This window comes from Rana temporaria, chromosome 12 (genome assembly GCF_905171775.1).
Source record: "Rana temporaria chromosome 12, aRanTem1.1, whole genome shotgun sequence".
Lineage (NCBI taxonomy): Eukaryota > Metazoa > Chordata > Amphibia > Anura > Ranidae > Rana > Rana temporaria.
The window spans coordinates 74333714-74359785 of NC_053500.1; the positions used below are offsets into that span (position 1 = coordinate 74333714).

The window sequence follows — 26072 nt, forward strand, 5'->3', positions numbered from 1 at the left end:
TTGTTTGAAAAGTTTGGAGATCCCTGGCCTAGAGCAAGCACCATCCCATTGTTGCTCCTGTTTCTGAAGCACCACATGAATTATCCAGGTCTCTGGTCTTGTTTCACTGCTCACCTACAGTGATTAGGTCTCCCCTGAGAGGTTGGTATAATTAGCTCAATCTCAGGTATTTGCAAATGATACAAAATTAAGTAGGGCACTAACTTCAGAGCGGGATATGGAAACTTTACAATAGGACCTGAATAAAAAAAAGAGGTGGGAAAATACATGGTAAATGAGGTTTAATGTTTGGAGAATGTAAAGTAATGCACTTAGGGGCTAAAATATGAAGCAAGTACGGTAACTCGCTAGGGGGAGAACCTCTGGGGGAATCCAGGATGGAGAAAGATTTGGGGGTCTAGTAGATGACAGACTCAGCAATGGTATGCAATGCCAAGCTGCAGCAGGCTGACTATAGCATGCATTAAAAAGGGAATAAATGCCAGAGATAAAACTATAATCCTGCCTCTTTTTAAAACTCTGGTGCAGCCACATGTGGAGTATTTCAACCAGTTCTAGTCACCAGTGCTCAGGAAGAATGTGCTGGAACTGGAGAGAGATCAGAGAAAAGCAATACAATGAATAAGGGTCCTGGAGGACCTTAGTTAAACTTACCTCAATAAACCTATTCTCACCAATGACAGAAGTCTGTCAAGCAATTAGGTGAGTTGGAAGATTTGGTAAGTAAAAGCTTGGACAGATGGGTTGTGGTATACATTGATTTTGCAAACGTGTTTAACACAGCCCCGCACACACAATTAATGTATAAGGTAAAGTCTACAGGTTTTGGAAGATCAGTTTGTAATTGGATAGAAAACTGGCTAAAAGACAGAATTCAGAAAGTAGTGGTTAATGATTCTTACTCTGAATGGTCTAAGGTTATTAGTAGTATACCCCAAGGTTCAGTGTTGGGACCCTTACGTTTTAATATTTAATATTTTTAATTAATAATTAATTTATTAATGATATAGGGTCTGGGATTAAAAAAACTATTCAGTGCAGATGACACTAAGCTATGCAGTGGAATAATGTCCTTACATGATGTATCCAACTTACAAGCTGAACTCAATGCACTCACTATTTAATTGGGCAACTATGTGGCAAATTAGGCTTAATGTTGATAAATGTAAAGTTATGCACTTGGGGGCTAAGAATATGCATGTATCATACATACTAGGGGGAGTACAACTGGGGGAATTAATGGTGGAGAAGGATCTGGGGGTTTTGGTAGATCAGTGTTTCTCAACTCCAGTCCTTAAGGCGCCCCAACAGGTCATGTTTTCAGGATTTTCCTCAGATGAAATGGCTGTGGTAATTACTAAGGCAGTGAAACTGATCAAATCACATGTGCAAAATAATGGAAAGCCTGAAAACTTGACCTGTTGGGGTGCCCTGGGGACTGGAGTTGAGAAACACTGTGGTAGATCATAAGCTTAATATTAGCATGCAATGCCAAGCTGTGGTTTCCAAAGCGAGCAAAGTCCTTTCTTGTATTAAGAGAGGTATAGACCCCAGAGAGAAATATATAATTTTGCCCCTGTACAAATCATTAGTAAGACCTCATCTAGAATATGAAGTTCAGTTTCGTGCAGTTCACAAAAAGAAAAGGAAAATTTGTGGGGATTGGGTTTGTAAGACTGCCAACATCCTAAAATATGAATAAATAAAACATGCAACATGTGCATAGAGGGTGCCGCCCCCTTGGACTTTAAGGCCAGGAAAATTAGAGAAATTTAATGAATAAAAAGCAACTTAGTGCCAATTTTATTAAGTACAAAAATTGATTATGTAGAAATAGCATTAAAATGTACAAGGTATACAAATGAACCATAGATACATAAATACATATATCGAAACCCGGGCTAATGATCCAGGTACTGCCAGAGTTGAAATCATTCTATCAGATTAAGTTTTGCTAAATTACTGTATCTTTTGCAGACTATTCTAATTCTGTTGAAATGTTAGGTGTTAATTGCCTCAACCAAACCATGACACATTTTCTATTTACTTAGGCATGCTCTGGACTGGTTGGCTAAGGACTCCAAGTACTTTTTTTCACATCTACCATAAAAACTGACAGCTGTTTTTCACAATAAGCTTACAGCTCTCCCCTTCCTTCTGCACAATAAGACCCCTTTCACACTGAGGAGTTTTTCAGGCGGTACAGCGCTAAAAATAATGCTGCTATACCGCCTGAAAAACTCCTGCACTGCATACTCAATGTAAAAACACGAGGGCTTTCACACTGAGGCGAAGTGCTGGCGGGAGACAAAAAATCTCCTGTCAGCAGCATCTTTGGAGCTCCTTCACCGCTCCTTCCCATTTAAAACAATGGGAACCGAGGCGCATTGCGGGCGGTATTAACTCTTTATCAACCGCTAGCGGGGGTTAATACTGCCCCGCTAGCGGTCGAATCCCGCGGCAAATCCGACGGTATAGCGGCTCCCGCCCCAGTCTGAAAGGGGCCTAACGAAGGAGTAAGCTAAATCCTGGTTCACCTGTGCATGATAACCAATCAGCTTTAACTTCAGCTTGTTCAATAAAGCGTTGACGGAAAAAAAAAGCTGGAAGCAGAGCTGCAGCAGATTTTGCACTCTCCAAGTTTAGTAAATCAAACCCATTGTCTTTAGAGACACCATTATAGCCTTTTGAAAGACTTGTTGTATCCTTGCATTCAAATCCTTATACAAACTTTCCCAGCTGCACTTCAAATTACTAAGTTCAGAAAGGTCAATGCTATAGACCCCAACGTGTTTTTTACCTCAATTTCATGATGACCTTTTGAATACTAAAACGACTCAATTTCTGCCTTATACCAATATCTGCAAACGCCTTACAATAAACCTCTGAAGGAAACCAGTGTCAAGGAATGGACCAAAGGCTTTCTTTCTCCTGTTCTAGTGGATAAGCTTTCACAAGGATATAATAAAATCAGAAAAGTATCCAAAAATAAAACTTATCAAGAGTCGCAATTTAAAATTCTCCACAGGGCTTGCAACCCCTTCTTTGCACAAGCCAGTTCTAAGCTTTCTGGGGCAAACTTCTTTTGCTGCCCAAAATGTAACCTTCATTGCCCTACTGCCTCCAGACATTTGCTAGGATTGCCAACTTTTGGAATCAGATCCTAAGCTACACAGGACATCTTCTTGATGGGATCCTGCCTCAAGATCCTCTGCTTGCACTCTTTAATCTCCAGCCTTCAATGTCCTCTGTGCAAGGCAAACCGGCTAATGGTTCACTTTTGTCTACAAGCGCCAGGTGGTGTATTATGCGCGACTAGATCTCATTCTGTCCTATGAGCCTACAGGATGTTAAGAGAGACCTAAAACAACTATTTCTCCAAAATTGGATACTGAAATGCAAAAGTTCACATTCACTAAACCTTTCTTTAGAAGGTAGAGAGACGTTATTGAAGAAAACAGAGAGAGAAGTAAAACTCAACAATTGATGTCTTTCCTCTGTTATACTGTACACAGTGGTACAGGAAAGCACAACGTAATCCCTAGGAGCTCTGAGAGTTTGAACTAACCCCTTTTTTTTCTGTTTTGAGTTGCCTCGCCCTGGGTTTCCTATTTACAGTAGAAAATGTTTTACTTTTATCTTTATAAATTACATGGTCTCCACATCTCCAACCACAGTATTTAATCATTAGGCCATTGTATTTTATACTGTAATTCTAAGGGTATTGCAACTGTTGCATTATAAGAAAACCTTTGGCCTGATATGCGGTCATTGTTTATTATATTAATATGTCGTGGCACGACTTTCTAAATAAAGCTGGCTGTTACTTTGCTCTGATTACGCTGAATAAAAACAATATATCTTCTCTTCAACAGAGATATTTTGTCAAGGCAATATTCATGTGAATACAAACATCTAACTACTCTTCCATTCTCAACCTATTGGATATAATAAAGTACTGTTACACATAAGTGTATTCAAAACGAATTACTCTATTTAAAGCTGAAATTTTGTGAAACAAATAATAATAAAAAAATCACCTGACCCTTTTCTGTTTTTGCTTTTTTGCTTTTTTTTTATTGTTCTTTTTGAAAAACTCAATAAATATATCTTAAAAAAAAAAATCATCAGAGACAGTACTTACCATAAATGAAGGGTGTCCAATGAAGGGTTTGCCAATGAACATCTAAGAAGGTTTGGGAGAAAGTGCTGTCAGATGCGACCAAAAATTTGCTCAGCTCGCAGTGTTTGGAGGAAGAAAAATGCTGACTATGACCTTAAGAACACCATCCCTACAGTCAAGCACGGAGGTGGAAACATTATGCTTTGGGGCTGTTTCTCTGCTAAAGGTACAGCCCGACTTTGCCACATTGAGGGGCTAATGGATGAGAACCTTCTTCCCTCAGCCAGAACACTAAAGATGGGTCGTGGATGGGTCTTCCAGCTTGACAATAACCCAAAACTTACCACCAAGGCAACAAAGGAGTGGCTCAAGAATGGATTTGGATTTATAGTGCGCATTAAGCACATTAAGGTTATGGAGTGGCCTAGCCAGTCCCCAGACCTTAATTCTATAGAAATATTTTGGAGGGAGCTGAAGCTTCGAGTTGCCAAGCAACAGCCAATAAACCTTAAGGATTTAGAGATCGGTAAAGAAGAGTGCACAAAAATCCCCCCTGAGATGTGTGCAAACCTGATCACCAACTACAAGAAATGTCTTACCTCTGTGCTTACCAACAAGGGTTTCTCCACCAATTACTAAGTCATGTTTTGCTTGTGGATCAAATACTTATTTTACTCACTGAATTGCAACTCAATTTATAACATTTGTATCATGTGTTTTTTCAGTTTTTTTGGTTGATATTCTGTCTGTATCATTTAAAATACACCTATGATTAAGATAATAGACCCTTTATTTCTTTGTAAGTGGGCAAACTTACAAAATCTGCCGGGGATCAAATAATTATTTTCCCCACTTTACATCTCTCTTACCCAACAAAGGATTTGTCTTTCTGCCAACCCAATCCTGATGCTTACACATATCTTCCAGACAGCACAGCCTGGTTGGAAACCTTATGTTTTTTTTTTCTGTAGACATGCAAAACAGTTGGCCGTCTACTTATGCCGCATACACATGGTTGGAATTTCCAACAACAAATGTTTGATGTGAGCTTGTTGTCGGAAAATCCGACCGCGTGTATGCTCCATCGGACATTTGCTGTCGGAATTTCCGACAACAAAAATTTGAGAGCTGGTTCTCAAATTTTCCGACAACAAAACTTGTGTGTACACAATTCCGATGCACAAAATTCATCAAGCAGAAGAGCCGCACTGGCTATTGAACTTAATTTTTCTTGGCTCATTGCATGTCTTGTAAGTCACCGCGTTCTTGACGTTCGGAATTTCTGACATTTGTGACCGTGTGTATGCAAGACAGGTTTGAGCCAACTTCCATTGGGAAAAAAAATCCACAGTTTTGTTGTCGGAATGTCCGATTGTCTGTACGCGGCATTAGTGTTGTGAAAGTGTCTCTTTAAATGTACAGAGTTCCTTAGTGCAACAAATTCATACATTTTTCAAATTCATATAGAAAGATAATTCATAGTACACACAAAGTACTCTTGTGCATCACTAAATAAAACACAAAAAAGTGCTATAGTGCATATATACATAAAGAAAAAGTGCCATGTGCATCAAATGACATTTGTTTGTGAATTCTGTGCAAAAAGACCAGGGGTCAAGTCCTGGGGAAAAAAGTGTGGGAACTCCCACCCAAGATCCACTCCCCTACCCAAAAAAAAAAAAATGATACTCTCAAATGCACAATTACTAAACTGCGTGTTTTTTTAAGCAAGTTCTTTCTAAATCCCGCAATAACTCGTGGCAGACCTCTGGAATGTCTCCTGGGATCAATGACAAAAGCTCCCAGGAGACATTGCGGCATCGAGGAAGTGACGGAATACCCGCACACTACCCGATGAATCCATATACAGGAAGTGGGCAGTAACAAAGGATTACTAAGGTTCGCCTGCCCCCGACAGTGACTCGAGCTGGGCATCGCCGCTTAGTGAAGGATTGGCTCGGGTGGCTTGGCTGCTCTAGTCCTGCAAAGGGAACTGCGTTCCTGCTGTGAAAAAAGTGCAGGAACTCCGTTCCCACGCGTTCCCGCAGGACTAGAGCCCTGAAAAAGACCATTAGACATTTTCAAATTCCAGAGTCGACCAGTGCTCTGGACCATCAACTCCAATCCCACCGCAGTGTGCCACCACCACCACAAGAAATGGCTGTTTACCACATAAAATTATCCTCCAGATTAGAAAAGTTTAAAGCAGCAGATACACTCCTCATAAGCGTCACAGAAATGATCTATCTCTCCACTGCAAGACTCCCTCAGACACTACTGGATCCAACATATCACCACCAAGATCCCGGGAGATGCTTGTATTGCTCAAAGAAAAATAAACCCCAAAACCATGGTCCAGCATCTCCACAAAAAGCAAGGTTTATTAAAATAATAAGGAACTCACAGACATCTGTAAGAAAACAGCATAAAACTGCATTGCCACCCGACCATTGTGGATGTAAAGCCAAAATGTATTTATTTATTTTTTGATGTCACAATGTACAGTATTAGATTTCCTATCATCTGTGCCCAGTCTTGCCACACAGAGTTAATCCAGCTCTGACCAATCCTCTTTTACTGTTCAGTGAAATAAAACAGACTTACAGAGAAAAATCGTAGTCCGTTCCGCCCACTTGCTGTGAGTGACAGGTTATTTACATATCTCATGCACTAGCCTGGAGACAGGCATTATTTTTTTAATTCCCACCCCCACTCCCCACTCCTTTTCTGAAGTCATGTGGTTACTTTTCTGGATTTTGACTGAATGTTAGTGAGCAGAATTCAGTGTAAGAAATACATAGGAGAAAATGCATGTTGACAAGGGGAGTGTAGAAGTGGGCGGGAGTCTACCGACATCACGACTCCACCCACGAGCTCCAGCCAACAGACCCACCCACAGAATCTGCAGTTTTTCAGTTCTTATAACAGACAGAGGGGAGACATTCACTAATGGGCACTGAAGGGCTGCACTGATGGGCACTGATAAGGTGGCACTGGTGGGCCGTGGTAGGCGGCACTGGTGGCCACTGATAGGCGGCATTGGTGGTTACTGAGAGGTGGCATTGGTGGGCACTGAGAGGTGGCGCTGAATGGCATTGATAGGTGGCACTGGTGGGCACTGAGAATTGGCACTAATAGGTGGTAGTGATGGGCACTGATAGGTGGCAGTGATGGGCACTGATAGGTAAGACTGAAAATTAAAGTGTATGTCAAGGTAAAAAAAATCATATGCAGTGTATCACTGCAATATATGTACATTTCCCCATGTTTTATTACCATAAAGACCCTGCAGGTACAGAAAAAAAAATCTGATCTGCCAAAAAGCACTTGGATCCTGATTTCCTATTGTTGGCTCTCACATGCAGGATTTTTAGACTACAATCACAAGTAATAGTGTCAGCCCTGCCCCGTTGTCTTTTGCCAAACTACTAAATTCCTCCTAATTTCTGCAGCATTAAAGTGGTTTTAAACTTAAAAAAAAATGTACATGGTCCATCTGCGGCCTTATGCCATGATGTGCTGGTAGTCACCTCATACTAGCACATTAAGATAGACTTACCTTTGAAATGGAGCCCTGTCACTGCTCCCAGCACTTCCACCTTCACGTTGCCTTCTTTCCAGATTCATGCTAGATGTTAGAATGGCAGGGCCGTCACTATCACAACACAGCACTCTGCATTTCTGAATGCAGAGAGTACTGCACATTCGCCAGTGACATCATTGGCTGAAGCTAATGATCTATCTATTAATTTAGGCCGTTAGTTAAACATGTGACTTCAATACCACTTTAAGGCAAATTTTTCTGTAGTCCAAGGTAAGAACTAGCAGAGCTAATAAGGCTCATCTGGATAAAACAGTTCTGAATTTCTGATAAGTTCCATGGATATTTTTCATACTTATGGACCAGATATTAAAAAAAGCTTTCAATTGTATATTTAACAGAGCAAAAGTGAGTTCTTTGTTGGGGTTCACATAAATGTTAGCAGAAATCTCCACAACAGGAGCAAAAAAAAAAGTGTGAAAGAGGTTTTATCCTTTATCTAATAAAAAGAAAAAGTTTGGCTCTGCATACTCAACTTGTTAAAAAATATATTTATTATTATCCCTTATTATCAAGTATTCTTTTTTTCATAGGGGTTAAGCCCTAAGTTTTCTAGTTAAAGCGGAGATTCGGCCAATTTTTTTTTTTAAAAGCCAGCAGCGACAAATATGGCAGCTGCTGACTTTTAAAAAATGAACACTTACCTGTCCAGCGTGCCCGCGATGTCAGCAGCCGAGGCTGAGCAATCGCTCGGTCCTCGGCTGCTTCCGCCGCCATCCTCGGTGAGGGAATCAGGAAGTGAAGCCTTGCGGCTTCACTGGCCGATTCCCTACTGCGCATGCAGGAGAATCGCTGCGCACCGTCACTGGTCCCCGCTCTCTCCTGGGAACAGTGTTTCCCAGAAGACAGCGGGGGGGATGACGTGCCAGGCTGGTAGTGGTACAAATACCTTTCTCAGACAGGTATCTGCACCCCCCTCCCCCCTGAAAGGTGTCAAATGTGACACCAGAGGGGGGGAGGGATCCAAAAAGTGGAGGTTCACTTTTTGTGTGAACCTCTGCTTTAAAGAATAATTCCAGGTATGGCTATATTATACTGTACATACTTACATTGGTTCAGCTTGGAGTAATGTAACTATAACTACAGTATGTGTATACCATACCTGCCCAATGCCCCTGGAGCTGGGGCTGGAAATCAACCAAGGCTGGATTCCTGAGGGCTATCTGGACACGTTTATACCACGGCTGCAGACTGATTTTCAGCAATGGTCTCTGGTCCAGGTGCTCTCGGTTTAACCTATTGTTTTTCTATTATCCCGGTCCATATATGTCTTTTGTAGTCATGCGTTGTCCTCTCTCCAGTTTTTCATTGCTGGTGGACAGGTGGGAGTCCATTTGGTGATTGCTCTGTCCTTAAAACATTAGTGGTCTTCAAGTCCCCTGACCTTGTTCTTTCTAAAATGATCATGTTATAACTATGTATCAATAAAAGTCTGTATTTTTTACATTTTGATAAATATCGTTATTGGCAACGCCATAATCCCAAAACTCTTCTATTGTTTTCCAGTTATACTATTAATTTCAGACCCTGTCCAAAGAACATTTGCTTTTACTAAGGAGGCCAGCAACAGTATATACAATTGTAGCGCCCCCTTGCTTTCAGCATGGGCGCTACGCTAAAGTTAGTGGGGAATGGGAGAGTTACTTTGCTCCCATTCGGTGTTTGTCTAAATTTGGGACTTCTGTCATCCCAGAAATGTCCACTGGGTCAGTCTGTGGTCCAGGGGTGCAATACCACCCCTGGCCGGCAGTTGGCGCCAGAGGGGTTCTGGCAGAGCGAGTTTTCCCCAGCAGCCAATTGGAGGAGTTTTTCCCTCGCGGGGCATGCTGGGGGAGAGTATATCTGTGACAGGGGTCATGTGTTAAGAAATCTTTGCGGGGTCCTCGTTCCAAGTGCGGTACCCACCTTCAGGGTACGAGCATCCATGGACCCCGCCGGCCCGGCCCACCTGGCCAAAGCTGAAAACTGCATCGAGCCTCATCCTGAGGAAAAAGGGGACCCCAGTGCTTCACTGGGTTCCTGGACCTGTTGAGAAAATCCCTGTCTGGGGATGGGGTGTCCGGACCACTGACAGGTATGATTGCTGTCATTCTGGGGCCTATATAGGAAAAGTCTACTGGGAGGATTTGCTTTCTTTATTCACCTATCTCCTTTATTGAAATTGGCCTGTGGCAGAGGCCCTAGAGCCAGGTTTGTAGAAGAGACCTGTTCCTCCCAGCTAGTTCAGAGTGACGCTTCGGCTGCCAGGCCTATTATAGGGGTCTGTCCGGGGGCACTTTACCCACTCCAAGCAGAGTGGCGACGAGGTATAGAAATTGGTACTAAACAGAGCAGTACTGACTGCTCCATCCAATATCCAGGCCTGATACCGCGAGGTTCTCTTTTTTTCCTTCATCAACCTTGACCTTCCCAATTTATGTTGATGTTGGCCGTGGTTGGCCTGGACAATAAAGCATTGAAAACTCTTTCTTGGATGTCTGGACATTTGCTCACTACCGCTGTTCTCACAACTGCACCCCTAGACACCGCCAGGGTAACTTAGCAGGCCGATCCCAAAATCAACCAACGGCTCCTTCGGGGGTGAGCGATACACAATCTAGTAACGTAGGTGAACCAAACAACAACATCCTTTCATTGGTCTTAATCTAATCTGCTAAAAAGTGATTTCCAGTAAACTTCTCCCATTGTTATTGCATAAAGTCATTATAACTTTTATATATAGTTTTATTCCATGTGTCCATGTTACCTGTGGGATCCCTCTTGAAGCTGGAAATCACTGTAGTAGACACCACTACTCTAATCTTCACTAGCTTCTGTGTCCTGGCCTGAGCAGCTGTCTTGCTGCTTGTGAGTACAGAAAGTCAGCCACTCGGCATGGGCACCATAGCCAATCTCTTGTGTTCACAATGCAGCAGGATAGCCACTCAGCTGACCTGGGTAGTGGTGTTTTTACTACAGTAATTTCCAGCTTCTAGACAAGTGATGGCGAACCTTGGCACCCCAGATGTTTTTGAACTACATTTCCCATGATGCTCAACCACACTGCAGAGGTCACGAGCATCATGAGAAATGTGGTTCCAAAACATCTGGGGTGCCAAGGTTCGCCATCACTGTTATAGACAGATCCCACAGGTATGGTATATACAATACATAGTTACATTGGACCAAGTTGGTAAAAAAAACATACCGGTACTTCGATGAAGTGTCAGCAGGTATGGCTTGTTTACAGCCTATTTTTAATACCTATAGTGTACAATTATCGCTAGTGATGAAACTGATTTAGGGCCTCATATGGATAGCTGTGTTTGGCAATGTAACCTTTAACCACTTGACACCCGCACGCCGTCATATGACGTCCAAAACGGGGACCTGTTATCCTGGGTGGACGTCATATGACGTGATGGGCTTTGCGGGGGGGATATCTCAATGATGCCTGCACCCGGAGGCATCATTGAGATATCATTTTTTAGCGGCGGCGATCCTGCGCACCGTAAGAAAGATCATAGTGGCGGTTCCGCCGCTAGATCGTTCTTACAGGCGGCGGGAGGGGACATCCCCCCCTCCCGCCGCCATCCGGTGCTTCTCCGGGCTCTCCCGTCCCACCGGGGGCCCGGAGAGATGATCGCCGTCCGCCGGATGTTTGCGATAGAGAAGACTGGTGACCAGATGGTCACCAGTCATCTCTATGACCGTCGGAGGCCCGGGCGCGATGTGATGACGTCACGCCCGGGTCCCCGTAAGTAAACAAACCGCAATTGCGGCTAGTTTGAATGAGATCTGTGAATTTTTTTTCACGATCTCATTCTTTCCAGCCTGGAGGAGAGATGTGGGGTCTTATTGACCCCGCATCTCTCCTTAAAGAGGACCTGTCACACACATTCCTATTACAAGGGATGTTTACATTCCTTGTAATAGGAATAAAAGCGATTAAAAAAAAAAAAAGTGTAAAAAAAAGTGTAAAAAATAAAGAAATATGTAAAATAAAAAATAAAAAATAATAATAAAAAAATTAAAATGCCCCTGTCCCCGGTAGCTCGCGCTCAGAAGCGTACGCACGCGTAAGTCCCGCCCACGTATGTAAACGTCGTTCAAACCACACATGTGAGGTGTCGCCGCGTGCGTTAGAGCGTGTGCAACAATTCTAGCACTAGACCTCCTCTGTAACTCTAAACTGGCAACTTGTAAAAATTTTAAAGTGTAGCCTATGGAGATTTTTAAGTAACGAAGTTTGACGCCATTCCATGAGTGTACGCAATTTTAAAGCGTGACATGTTAGGTATCTAGTTACTCGGCGTAACATCATCTTTCATATTTTACCAAAAAATTGGGCTAACGTTACTGTTTTGTTATTTTTTAATTTATGAAACCATTTTTTTTACAAAAAAAAGCCGTTTGAAAAATTATTGCGCAAATACGGTGCAAGATAAAAAGTTGCAATGACCGCCATTTTATTCCCTAGGGTGTCTGCTAAAAAAACATATATAATGTTTGGGGGTTCTGAGTAATTTTCTAGCAAAAGAATGATGATTTGTACATGTAGGAAAGAAGTGCCAGAATAGGCCCGGGAAGGAGGTGGGTTTTAAAGCCCGGTATTGAAGTGGTTAAAAGAAAAAAGGCGCCAACAGATCACACTGACTTTCAACATCACTTTTCCTTCAAGAATCCATTTCTGTCAAAGCGGATAAAATTACCTTATTTCTCATGGAGAAAACAGCATAAATCATGGATTAGACTTTTCAGCCCTGGAGCTGTTGGAGGTACAAATGCCGGTGTCCTAATTCTTAAGAAAATAAGCCAGACTGTATATTTAGCATCAGAAAACAACTAAATGATTTGGCATCTAATTTAATGGCAGGGCTTTTCATTCTACCTACAGAATATAATGACATATGCCTTTTGTACTTTTTTGTTATTTTTTCAAGATTTTATTGAAACCCAATTGAACTTTTAGTTTAAATCAAATACAAATATTTGAGGTGCCCCAAAATGAGAGGTGCTCTTAAGTTTTTTAAAGTCCATTTTCTTTAGAAAGTAGAAGCGCCTGTCCCCTGGCAGCATTCTGCAGACAAGGATCTTTGCTCTCAGTGAGTCCAACATGCCCTTTGCTGATACAAAGTCAGAGCAATGTAGTCAGCTAACACTCATGTTCAATGCTGACCGAATGTCAGACACGTGCAGAGAGACCATTGCTTCTACACAAAGGGCAGGGGTCCTTTTCTGCTCAGGTTTTGGCTGTTTTCTAAAAACAGGGAGCTGTAAGTCTTTGAGCACCTTTTGTTTGGATGCATCTATTAGGCTGATATAAATTGGATTAAACGGTTTTTATAATAAGGGACAAGTAAACAGGCATACAGAAAGTACAACCACAGTTCTCTAATGCAGCAAAAAGTAATGTACAGGGTGGGCCATTTATATGGATACACCAAAAACAAAAGTTGGATTCAAAATGGCTGACTTCAAAATGGCCGCCATGGTCACCACCCATCTTGAAAAGTTCCCCCCTTACATATACTAATGTGCCACAAACAGGAAGTTAATATCACCAACCATTCCCATTTTATTAAGGTGTATCCATATAAATGGCCCACCCGGGTTGATCCATATAAATGGCCCACCCTGTAGTACATTATTAGCAATCAAAACAATTAATCACAAACACAGCCAACATGGAAGACATTAAGAAAAGGCTGCAAGTCTTTGAACATGGCAGGCTCCGACGTTGGAGCGGAGGGTCAGTAGGGTCAGTAGGAAAGTCAGTGCTGTCAATCCAGAAAGCACTGGGCAGGACTAAGTATGGCCAGGTGCTGAATGGCGTGTTTCAGGATTGTGACAATGCTGAGAGCCATACACCTTGCAGCATGTTTCATCCCATTGTAGTACAAGCAGGCATGGCCTACTTGGGAGTGGCTAATCTGCTTTTACTTCAGCAGCACTGTTTCCACACCATCACAGTAAATTGCATTATCTGGACATCAGCAGCAGGCTCAGTATTTTTGTGGGTCTGTTATATTTACAATATAATGCAACATTTTAGTTCCATGTAACAGATGGAGTAACATAGCTTGTTTAGGCCTCGTTCACACAGACATATCTCTGTGTTCCCCTATGCGAAGGACCATCTTCTCCTGCATGGGATGCACATGTGTTCATGTCTTTAGGGACACAGCAGCTACATGAACACACCCGTTGATCTCAATTTGACAACAGTGCAGGTGCATGTCCCACACACAGTGTGAACAAGGCCAAATAATTGATCACATGTTCTGAAACAGAATAATCCAGGGATTGAATAAAAGGGAGACCAAGGTTGTTCTAAATATCTGTAGGGCCTCGTACACACGACCGAGGAACTCGTCGTAAATGAAACATCGTTTTCCCCGACGAGTTCCTTGTGAGGCTTGTGGAGAAATTTGACAAGCTTTCTTTGCGTACACACTGTCAAGACCAAATCTCCTCGTTCTCAAACACTGTGACGTACAACACATACAATGGCAGGGGAAGTTCGATTCCACTGGCACAACCCTTGGGGCTGCTTTTGCTAATCTCATGTTACTGCGTGTTAAGTAAAAGTTTGGTAAGAGACAATTTGCACTTTTCAGACTGTTACAGCGTGACAAATGTGCTATCTCCATTACAAACGATACTTTTACAGAAGGTGCGCTCCCGTCTCATACTTTATTCTGAGCATGCGCGGGTTTCTTAGCATACACACGAATGTGTTTCTCGTCAAAAACCAGCCCGACGAGGAACATGACGAGGAAATTGAGACTCCCGTCGAGGAAAAAGAGAACTTGTTCTCTTTTTTTCTCGTCGAGTTCCTTGACAGTTTCCTCGATGAAAAACATACACACGGCCGTTTTCCTCTGCAAAAAAGCTCTGCCACCACGTTTCTTGATGGATTCTGTCTAGGAAAACGGTCGTGTGTACGAGGCCTAGTACTTTTCCCAATGCACTTTCATTCTTGGACTGCCAAATAAGAAAAAAGGTCCTTACCTCCCTGAATCCCCTCCAACAAAGTGGGGTGGTGTTTTGTTCCATTTGTATATCCAGGTCCCGTTGAGGACCTTAAAAGTCCCCTTGACTCCTACCCTATTGTTGTCACTGTAATTGGGATGTGGTGCAGTGGTGGTATCTTCTATCTGGTCTCCACCATCATACCTAGGGAAACAAAAAGAGTTTGTGTTATACATACACTTTAAATGAGAGTTCATAAGATAGCTGTGTATTAGCCATGCCTAAAAAGCCCTGTGTGTAGACCTCATCACAAAACTCTCAACAGATATAGAAAATCAATTACTAATTGAGCCCACTAGAATCTACTCTATGAGACATATTTAAAGTGTAACTCCACTTTTGTTGAGAAAAAACATTCCCCCTCAAGGATTATAACAACATTTGTTGCAGATTCCTACCTTTTGTTATTCAGAAAAAATCCCTGTGTGTTTGTCTGTGCCTTTCATAATTGGTTTCATAATTATCTGTCAGCTGTGGCAGCTGCAGAGCACTAATGAGGAAATCTGCTGGGTCTGCATCCCTTTAGACGTGTCCCTTTTGGAAATATCTCACCAAAAATGACATTTTTGTTGTAGAGGATGCCTGAAATCTTGTATCTTAGTGCAGACTTCTGGGAAAATTGGTGAGCCAATCACACAAGCAGGAAATTATTTTTCTGGGGAGTGGTCAGTACATATTCTGTGTACAGAACAACTCCATGTAGCCATATTGAATTGCATTTATAGAAAATTACAGTGGCTGCAGATTTAAAAGGAAAGGTAATTTTTAATACATTCAATTATAATACAATTATAATACTGTATGTCTTATTTTACACGCTGTATTATTCTTTTTTTATTTGCTATTTTTTCCCCCACAAAAGTGGAGTTGCCCTTTAAAAAAGAAGGCACATCTAGGCACATTTACCAGTTTAGTTCATCTGTACACCAGTCATTCACCCTCCACATTCTAAACGTATAAACTTCCCTGTTAAATGTGAGCAGGCATGAGTATATATAATTAATTAAGTCTCGATTTTCTGTTGAAACAGAACGGTGCGGTGACTTGTAACTTTTCCTATATTTTAAATATGATAAATGTAGATCTGGATTTTATATTGAAGTTCTTACTGAAATCTAAATGTTTAATATTTGGAACTAGCTCTATTGACTTTGTGGGCAGCAAAATTACTTGGTAATTTATGGACATCGGACAGCAAATGAGGTGCAAACTGATTACCCACTGCTTCCTAAAGATGTATTTTAGCCTCAGATTTACCACTAAAAAGCCCAATTGAGTCTTTGACAAAAACTATGCATATGCATTCACTACTGAGGAAAAAGCTTACTGTGGGCAAGTCTTATCATTTACAGACATTTGGGGAGAAAAGATTGCACCCTAATTTTTAAATTAAGACTCATAACTTTTACAGCAGAGGATGTAATTTCATCTATGCCAAGTCTTGCCATGAAGAGTTAATCCAGCTCTGAGCAATCCTCTTATCTTTCTTTAGTAATATAAAAACAGACACACAGAGAAATAGGTGTCAGGCCTCGTACACACGACCGAGTTTCTCGGCAAAAACCAGCAAGAAACTTGCTGGGAGATATTTTTTTGCCGAGGAAACCGGTCGTGTGTACATTTTCGTTGAGGAAACTGTCGAGAAACTCGACGAGCCAAAAAGAGAGCAAGTTCTCTATTTCCTCAACGGGAATAGAGAAACTTGCCTTGTCGAGTTCCTCGACAGCCTAAAAAGGAACTCGACGAGGAAAACTATGTGTTTCGCCCGTCGAGTTCCTCGGTCGTGTGTACGAGGCTTCAGTTCTTCCCCCTTGCTATGAGTGACAGGTGATTTCCTTATCTCATGCACAAGTGTGAGAGAGACATTCTGTGTACTTCACATCCCCCTCCCTTCTTTTCCAGCTCTCCCAGGATTGGCTGCTCCACACCTCTGCATGATTTGGCATGCTGAAGTCATGTTGTGACATTCCTGGATTTTAACTGGATGTTAGTGATCATGGGGCATAATCCACAAGACCAGCAGAAGTTCAGAGTAAGAAATGTCGATGCCTGGCCAAGGGGAGTGCAGAGGTGGGCGGGGAGTCTGACATCAGGACTTCACCCACAAGCTCCGGACAGCAGACCTACCCACAGAATCTGGAATATTGCAGGGCTCCAAACAGCTAAAGGGGAGATATTTGACAGGTAAGGATACATGCAAGTGGCATGTATATCCTTATAGATCGGTACTATGGAAGTAATTTAGAAATGATGAGAGTGGGTTTACATCCACTTTAATAGTAACATTTGCCCACATAAGTCTTGCTTACTAGTGAAAGCTTATGCGTATTTCTGATAAAGATTCAGTTGGTTGACACAAATTGGAAGGTAAATGTAGGTAAACACTGGTGGTATAAACTAAATTTATGTATTGAAAAATATGACTACAGTACACTGTACATACTGTATTTATATTGACTAGGTTTATTTGTTTGAGTTATATGATGTGAAGATATTTGAGAAAGAGTTCAGTGTTAGAAAAAAATATTTTCTTAGCCTTAGCTGACCTCCTATCAAGCAAGTTCTTGAAGAATGCTGTAGAACATCAGTTGCAAAACATTTTCACTTGAGAGCCGGTTCACACAGGGGCGACTCGTCAGGAGACTTAGCCACCTGACAAGTCGCGCTCCGTTCTGTACTATGAAACCGTTCTAATAGGAGCGACTCAAGTTGCTCCGACCTAGAAAATGGTTCCTGTATGACTTTGGGATGATTTCATTACGACTTGCATTGACTTCAATACAGAAGTAATTTTGCAAGTCGCCTCTGAAGTCTTGTGCAGATCGCCTTGCCGAGTCGCTCGGCAAGTGGTGCTGCCCCTCTGTGAACCGGTTCTTACAGTTTTGTCACACATGAAAACCAGGCCTCATCTACAACTTGAAAAGTGGACCTCTTGGTTTGAGCACCGCTGCTCTATAAAAGTCTGGTAAGTCTTCTTAGAATGGCCATACATTATACAATTTTACTTTGGATCTACTAAGACCATATAATATGAGGTCAAACCTAAACACTTTCAATTTGTATGCAATCAGGCAGGCCCTTGCACTACATAGTTGAAGGTAAATCTAAAGGTAATTGAATAAGAAAATTGTATAATGTATGACCATCTTTAGCCTACTATGACTGATAAAAATAGTACAAAGAGGTACTTCATAATATTTACCAGGCCGGTAAAGTGCTGTCTGACAAACTTGGAGCGCAGAGAGAGAACACATTAAGACCAAGCACAGGAACTGCAAGGTGTACAACAGCAAAACCCATCAAGGTTGAAATTCAACAACAGGGATAAACAGTGAAAACAGAATTGCAAGTCTTGGGAGTTAGGCCTCGTACACACGACCGTTTTTCCTCGATAGAATCCATCAAGAAACTTGGTGGGAGAGCTTTTTTGCCGAGGAAAACGGTTGTGTTTCCGTTTTTCATCAAGGAAACTGTCGAGGAACTCGACGAGGAAAAAGGGGAACAAGTTCTCTTTTTCCTCGACGGGTGTCTCAATTTCCTCGTCGTGTTCCTCGTCGGGCTGGTTTTTGACGAGAAACATGAGCGTGTGTATGCTAAGAAACCTATGCATGCTCAGAATAAAGTATGAGACGGGAGCGCACCTTCGGTAAAAGTAGCGTTTGTAATGGAGATAACACATTTTTCACGCTGTAACAGACTGAACAGTGCAAATCGTCTCTTACCAAACTTTTACTTAACACGCAGTAACATGAAATCAGCAAAAGCAGCCCCAAGGGTTGTGCTAGTGGAATCAAACTTCCCCTGCCATTGTATGTGTTGTACGTCACTGCGTTTGAGAACGAGGAGATTTTGTCTTGACCGTGTGTATGCAAAGCAAGCTTGTCGAGTTCCTCGACAAGCCTAACAAGGAACTTGTCGAGGAAAACGATGTGTCTTTTCCGACGAGTTCCTCGTTCGTGTGTACGAGGCCTCACAGTCACTGTAGCAGCCAAACAGATTTATCCCAAAGATCCTGCTCAGGGCAAAGCGGGAGCATTGAAAGCAAGAAAAGGAGATGGTGTGAGCCCTCGCTTCACATGATTTTTAACCACTTCAGTCCCAGAGTCCCGTAAAATTTGCTGGTTGCTAGAGATATTGGGGTAAATTTAATTAAGGCAAATAAGCTGTTCACTGTGCAAAATAATTTCCCCTTAGCATAATAAATGCGGTTGGATACCCAATCACAGTGAAGGAAAGAAAATCTATATTTTTGCTTGTACATGACTCAGCAGAGCTTCACCTCATTTACTAAGTGAAAATTCCCTTGCAAAGTGAAGAGTCTGTTTAGTAAATCAACCCCATCGGTACCAAACAACCAGCTTCTGTCCACAATGATGTTCCAACTGCAGTTACATACTATGAGAATGGGAAAATAATCTTGGCTCTCCTTAATAAAGAGCAGAGCTATAATACTGTGGCTTGGCAAATTCGCTTTTATTAAATGGAATATGCCCCATGTTGTAACTAGAGAGGATCATGGATGATATAGAACAGGAAGGGAAGAATGTGACAACCCTGTGACATCCTTTCAAGGAACAAAGGCATATCAATCCAGCATTCTGTCACGTAAATACTGGTAAGGAACATTTGAGGCAAAATAATTACTAATCAGGGCATTTTAAAATATATGTGTATATGTATTTTTGCCATGTGTTTTGTATTTTCCTCTAGCTGAATCCCTGTATTTTTATAGGTTGATCCAGATGAGAAGCACCCATTCTATGGCCGATGTAACTATAAATCCAAGACATAAGATAGACTGTGGCCAAAATCCGCAGTCCTGCAAGTCTTCATAAGGCTGCCCTTAAGACTTGAGACCCCTAAGGGACTCTTGCGCTGTTAATCTTTTTCATTTGCCGTTTGATTTTGCTGTCTCTGATTTTTTTTTTCTTTCTATAAATATAGATTTAATTTAGTCTTTCGTTCTATAAACATTTCCCAGATTTCCCCTCTGGGGGATTTTGAATTAATTTGCGCGAAGCCACGCTTGAGAGGCCTGCTGCAGTTTCTATGCCTGTAGTTAGAAGCAGTTTGGGGACGCTGATAAGGATTTCAATAGGACCATTTTGCCAGAAAGAGGTCACTTTATCTCTGTCAGACTGCTGCAGCCTGTATTTTTATGATGGGAAAGAACCAATTTCCTCTACATCTCGATATCTAATCTTTATGTCATGTTACACAAAATATTTAAACAAAAGAGAGGTATCCAGACAAGAAGGGATACTGAATGGTGTCAGAGGGGAGGAATAATGACAGCCGGAGGATAATATTACTCATACAGGCAGTCAGTAAAAAGAAATGAAGCAAGTGATTGTCTGTGGGTCCGTATGTTAATGTTTGGAAGCCTAAATCATCCATGCTTGTTACCAAGCATTACCCAGAATAGGATAGATTGGTGATGGGGAAGGAAAAATATGTTGAAAAATGAAACACTATCCCTATTATGTAACTCTAATGCCAGCCAAAATAGAGATCGCTGTATGTGTAAGACTACCTGATATTTGTAGGACTACCTACTCGTTTTTGATGTGGGTTGCCCATTCTTAGTTTGCCTGATGTAGCTCATTTATTAACATTCCCCTAAGTGTTCCTGGAAATCTGGCATTTTGGAACATGGTTCTTCCTTTTGTTTTAGAAAGCTGTGGACTCCAGTAACAAGATGTCTCTGAAAAACAGTAGGTGATTCGACCTATTGTTGTACACCTGGACCTTTTATATAACTTTTAGGATGACTTAAAGCAGAACCAAACCCTTCTATCCTTTACAACAGTGGTCATCAACCCTGTCCTTAGGGCCCACTAACAGGCCAGGTTTTATGTATTACCTTGGGGAGATGCAGACTAGAATACTGCAATAACTGAGCAGCAAATGATATCACCTGTGATGTATTTCAGTTATCTTGCAAATCTGGCCTGTTAGTGGGCCCTGAGGACAGGGTTGATGACCACTGCTTTACAACCACGGAAGCTGCCACCCTAGCCTTTGTTTGATCTGCAGTTGCCATCGTGTTGCACATGTGATCAGTTACGACACCAGCCACTTGATGGCTTGACAGTTCAGTTGAAAGCACAAGCAAAAAGTTAACATTCACAGCATGCCTTGACTGTAACTAGGGTTGCCACCTCATCCATTTAAAAAGGAACACATCTGAATTACGCAGGTTCTGTGGCTGATTAAGGTGGTAATTAAACTCACTTGGTGCCTTATCTGCATTAAATTAGCCTCAGAATCTGTGTAATTCAGATGTGTTCCTTTTTAAAGGGATGAGGTGGCAACCCTAACTGTAACTGTTTTTGGAAACAGTTAAATCAATGGGTTTTATTCCATGTTAAGTATAAATATAAATATATACTGGTATATATATTATGTGCATTTGTTCACCTGTCTAAGAAATGTTTGTGAAAAACTTCACAGCCTAAAAGGTAAAAGCAAGAAAGGCAGCAATAGAATGGTGCAAATTGCAGTAATTAGTAACAAACTGATTTATTTTTACTACAGTTAGATCAGTTAGCAAATAATTTTCAGTTTATTGCACCATTATGGTTCTTGCAATTACTAAATGAGCTTGATTGCAAGTTTATTAAATGATTTAATTCACCGCTTCATTTACCTCTATGCATATATGGTTGCTCCTCCTCTGAGACTAAGATGTGGTTTTGAAATTCTGTATTAATCCATGAATATAATGAATTATTAAATGTGATTTAATATCTATCGTAGATATAAATCTTTAGAACATGTAAAGTGTGTGATGTGGAAAGTGCAGGAACCCAAAACCCAAGTCCAGTTTTGTCTTTTACTAGTCTGGCTACAATAAGCTGATGTCTGGTTGATTGATGTAGTTTATTGTATTTTGCATATACAGTACTGTACATTTTGCTCTTTGGACTGTCCTATCAAATTAGTCTGTATATGTATCGTATGTTAGAAATTGGATTAATAAAAAAGTTTTTTTAAAGCTTTTTGATTCTACAGACATCTATTTGTCAAAGAAAGGCATACAGTATACTGTGCAGTACTTTTTATATTTTATCTGAAAAAAATGTGCACATATGCCCTCATATTTCTTTACATTTTAATGGAATATTTAACATATACCGTAATATGACATTTGTGAAAAACTAGATAATGTTGATTTAACCTGAAATAGAAATATCATTCTCATTGGTTAAGCAATGTTTCTTGTGGCAGTTTTATTTGTATGCAGGAAACATGTCTGATATACTGCAGTCTGTAACTAAAGTAATCAGTATAGCTAATGACTTCTAGACAATATCAGATTTTTTGCATAGCATAGAGCAGTATAATCAATTACTGTTATTCCATACCACAGTACTAAACAAGCCGAGACCCAGACCTGCTTAGTTAAAGTAATTAGAGGGGATGTTTTTATTCTGTGTGGAAGTGACCTATGTTTCTTCTCTTGCAGGTGCTCCTACTCATGGTGGACAATTGCTGGCTTCTCTAGGGATTCCCAACAGACCAATACAGACACACTTGGACATTAAGCATCTTCTTACATTCAGGATCAATGGAGTCTCTCCGCTTAGCCTCTTCCCTAACTTTAATGCAGTAAGTCAATCCCGAATCTATCTGTATATTATATAGCTCTGCATCCTTTTTTGATGTCTAAAAATTCATTAGCATGTTATTTACTTAGGCCAGTCAAAAAATACAAGATGTTTTTTCTGCTTAGCATTTATTTGACTTATAAGGCATTGTCTATAGGAGAGACAAGCAAGCCTTTATCCTGTTTCACAGTCCAGAATTAACAAAAGTCTAGAATTCGGGAAATATAATTGAACACAGAAAGTAACCTATTAAACTATTATGGAATCATGTAAAAAGGCAAGGTCAGACCTCCAACTACAAACAAGTGGCCACTGTCCGCACCTATAACTGGTCTACAGCAACAAGGAGCTGTTATACCTGAAGGGTTCCACATGTACTGGCACTTTAAGGCTGGCTCCACACAGAGGATATAACAGGAGCTCTGGACTTAACCCATGTTGTTAGACTGGTCAATTCCATTTGTTGCTGGCTGGTTGGTAAGTTTGAGCTTGGAAATCTCTTTGTATTCGTTTGACATATGTCGCACTCCCAGTGCCCCTTGCTGCAATAGACCAGTTATAGGTGGGGGCAGTGGCCACTTGTTTGTATTTTGATTACATTGGTCAGGCAACAGACTGACACCTTTGCTGCCATAGTGCTATGTGCTGGGTGTTCATTGTGTCCCTGTACCTTAAAGGAGGATTGGGTTACTTCCAGGTCCACCTTTTTCTCACCTATCCTTTAAAATGCACATGCTCTCATTGTAGAGACTCAGAAGTCAGAGTTTGGGACTACAGAAAATGGGTACCATGATGGGGCCTGGCCTGTAGCTTAAGCATGTATATGCAAATGTGTGCAGACTAAACCCCTATTCTCAACGCATATTGTTAGACGGGTCAATTCGGTTGGTCGCTGGCTGGTTGGTAAGTTTGAACAAGGACCATAATAACATGGTGAACATGGTGATCAGGTATTATTATGATGAAAGATGCAGATTAAAAAAAATGAAATTGTAATAACATGTGAGTGTAAAGCTTTTGCTTTTTTTTCAATAAAATAACAAACATGTTATGGTAATGGTTTTGCACAGAGCAGCCCAGATGCTCCTCTTCTTGGGGCCCCCTACCAGTGTTGCCTGGCTCTCCCCCTCCTGTGCCAAGTGTCCACCATAGGAAGCCCCTTCCAATGGGGTCACTCGTGCTGGGCTGAGCTTTAAGTCTACTCAGACAGGTAGCCTGGCTTATCCCCCACCCTCTGATCTCTACCCAAAGGTTTTGACTTACAGCAGCAGGAGGAGCCAATGGGGAGAATAGCTGATGCAGACATGGATCAGAATGAGTATTTGGGGGGGGGGGGGCTTTGAGGGAAGCTGTACTTAAAGCATTTTACCTTTACAGACACTTTTAATACAAGATGTATTTGATATACACCTACTTTAATAATATCCTGTCTACAAATGAATGCAATAAATTGAAGAGTGATGCTCCAGCCTTGATTTTTAACTTTGTTAGTAGTTTCCACTGCTTTAAAACACAGCTGACTCTCAAAATGTAGAGTAATAAGTTGATTAATAAACATTCCTGTAGTACAAAATGGTTATGTTCTCTATCACTTGCATATAAGCACAAGAGTCTAGCTCGTATTGAGGTACTGTTGAGTCTATAAGGACCTCCTTTATATAGATGAAGATGTTGGCGAGTCCAGGTTACCATTAACTAAACTTATTACAGCTTCTATATAATGTGTGCCCCATGGTAGAGACAAATCATTGCACCAGAGGTGGGAGTGTTAATCTTTGTTATGGAAGTCACAAAAGTGCGTATATCTTTAACCCCTTTGGACAGAAATAATTTCTGAAGATAGACTCTTCCATTAAGCTTTAAAAACATAGACAGAGAATCGAGTCTTTGTTGGATGACTTTTCCAAATCTGTAATGCCAGCATTGTCCTTGCTTCTGGCCTGAGGCTTAGCAAGATTATCTTATCTCCTCTGTGACTGTCAGGGAAGAGGTTTGCACTTTAAGGCCGATCGTTTTTCTTTGCAAAACTATTTAGCCAAAGAGACAGGTGCATCTGTCTTCAAGGCACTAAGCTGGGGGGGGGGGGGGGCAAGAGGTGTTATCAAGGCCCCAAACTCCGTTCAGAGGAGTGAGCTGCATGACAATGTGTGATGATTAATGTGCTGTCTGGAATTTCAAGTTCTGCTCAACTGCAAAGCCTGGCTTATGACAGACGGAGCTGTGTGCAGAAAGTACCAATAAGGACTCGCTCGAACAGTAGGAGAGGACCAAACACTGATAGAATTCAGACTATTTCTGCGCCCAGAAGACACAGCTGTGGCCAGCAGCCCATGTGGATCAATGACAGGCTGACAGATGATGTGGCTGTATGTACAGCCAAGAAATTACATGCATACATGGGCAGATGGGCAGCCATGGATGCACACAGGTTCTGTTCAGGACCATCCACCTGCCCCTGTATGCATGTAACTGCTGAGATGTGAGAACAGATGTGGCCTTTGTCAGCCTGTCATTGATTTGTACAGGCTGGCTGTATGCAAACATCTGTGACTCCTGGGCACTCCTGTCAGTCAACAGAAGAAAATAAATCTGGGCAGCTGCACGCCATAGATCTTCTTTAGGCCAGCTTTATTAAGCTGGTGGGGGACAGCTGCAGCTCGGATCCATGCTGCTGCCACTTAGGTGTGAGTATGAGTTTTTTATTTTGTTGATTCCCATACTTCCTTTTTAATATAAAAAAAAGACAGACACAGTTTTATTTTTATCCAGTGCAACTTATAACATCCAAGTGAAAGATATAACACCAACATGTCAGAAGAATAAATTAAAAAAAGAGTTGGAAAAAGGATCACCCCCCCTCCTAAAAAAACTTAATCGGGTGTAGCTAATCACCTTCTCAATGGCACGCAAAGCAATTTGTCTTTCCGCTGTGTTCATTTTGATTAGCTCAGCATGAAAAGAGCTTTCCTGGAGCATTTCAGTCCCTGGTAGTGCAACTGAAGCAAAAAATCAACTATGGGTGGCAAAGCACTGTCGGAAGATCTCCAGTATAAAGTTGTGGACGGGCAAAAGTCAGCAGATGGATACAAAAAAATGTCAAAGGCTTTATCAATGCCTAGAAGCTCAGTGAAGTCTATTATTAAGAAGTGGAAGGTATTTGGTACAACACAGACCCTCCCTGGATCAGGACATCGCTCCAAAGTGGGTGAAAGAGTCAGGAGGAAACTGGTCAGAGAGGCTACTAAGAGGCCTGAAGCAACTCTGAAGCATTTGCAGGAATTTATGACAAAGAGTGGTTATTGTGTGCATGTGACAACAATATCACAAATTCTCCACAAATGTGGCTTGTGTGGGAGGGTTATAAGGAAAAAAAAACACTCTTTAAGAAAGGCCACATGCAGTCATTACTGAGCTTTGCCAAATCGCACCTTTAAGATTCTAAGGCCACTTGGAAAAAGGTGTTATGGTCAGATGAGATAAAAAAATAATAATCAAGGAACATATATTTACTGACTGCTATCATTACAGGCATTAAAAAAAAGTATAGGAATTTTTTTTTTTTAACAACCATACTTACCTAGGTGGATGCAGCATCGGTCCAATGCTGCAACTGTCCCCCGCCGGCTCCAACACTGTGATCAAACACCACTGATCGATCAGTTCTCAGAGCTCCCTGAGCAGAGAGCTGGTGGCTATCAGTCACCAGCTCTCTGCTCTAGCCACT

At 41.4% G+C, this 26072-nt stretch overlaps 1 protein-coding gene across 2 annotated transcripts in view; it reads left to right on the top strand.

Moving 5' to 3' along the window:
• ZNF385C (zinc finger protein 385C) overlaps window positions 1–26072 on the top strand; it is a 541366-nt gene that overhangs the window by 446463 nt on the left and 68831 nt on the right. For both annotated transcript variants that reach the window (XM_040330357.1, XM_040330358.1), the window contains one exon: window positions 22207–22349. In XM_040330357.1, coding sequence (XP_040186291.1) covers window positions 22207–22349 — 143 coding nt within the window. The remainder of the gene's footprint in view (window positions 1–22206; window positions 22350–26072) is intronic.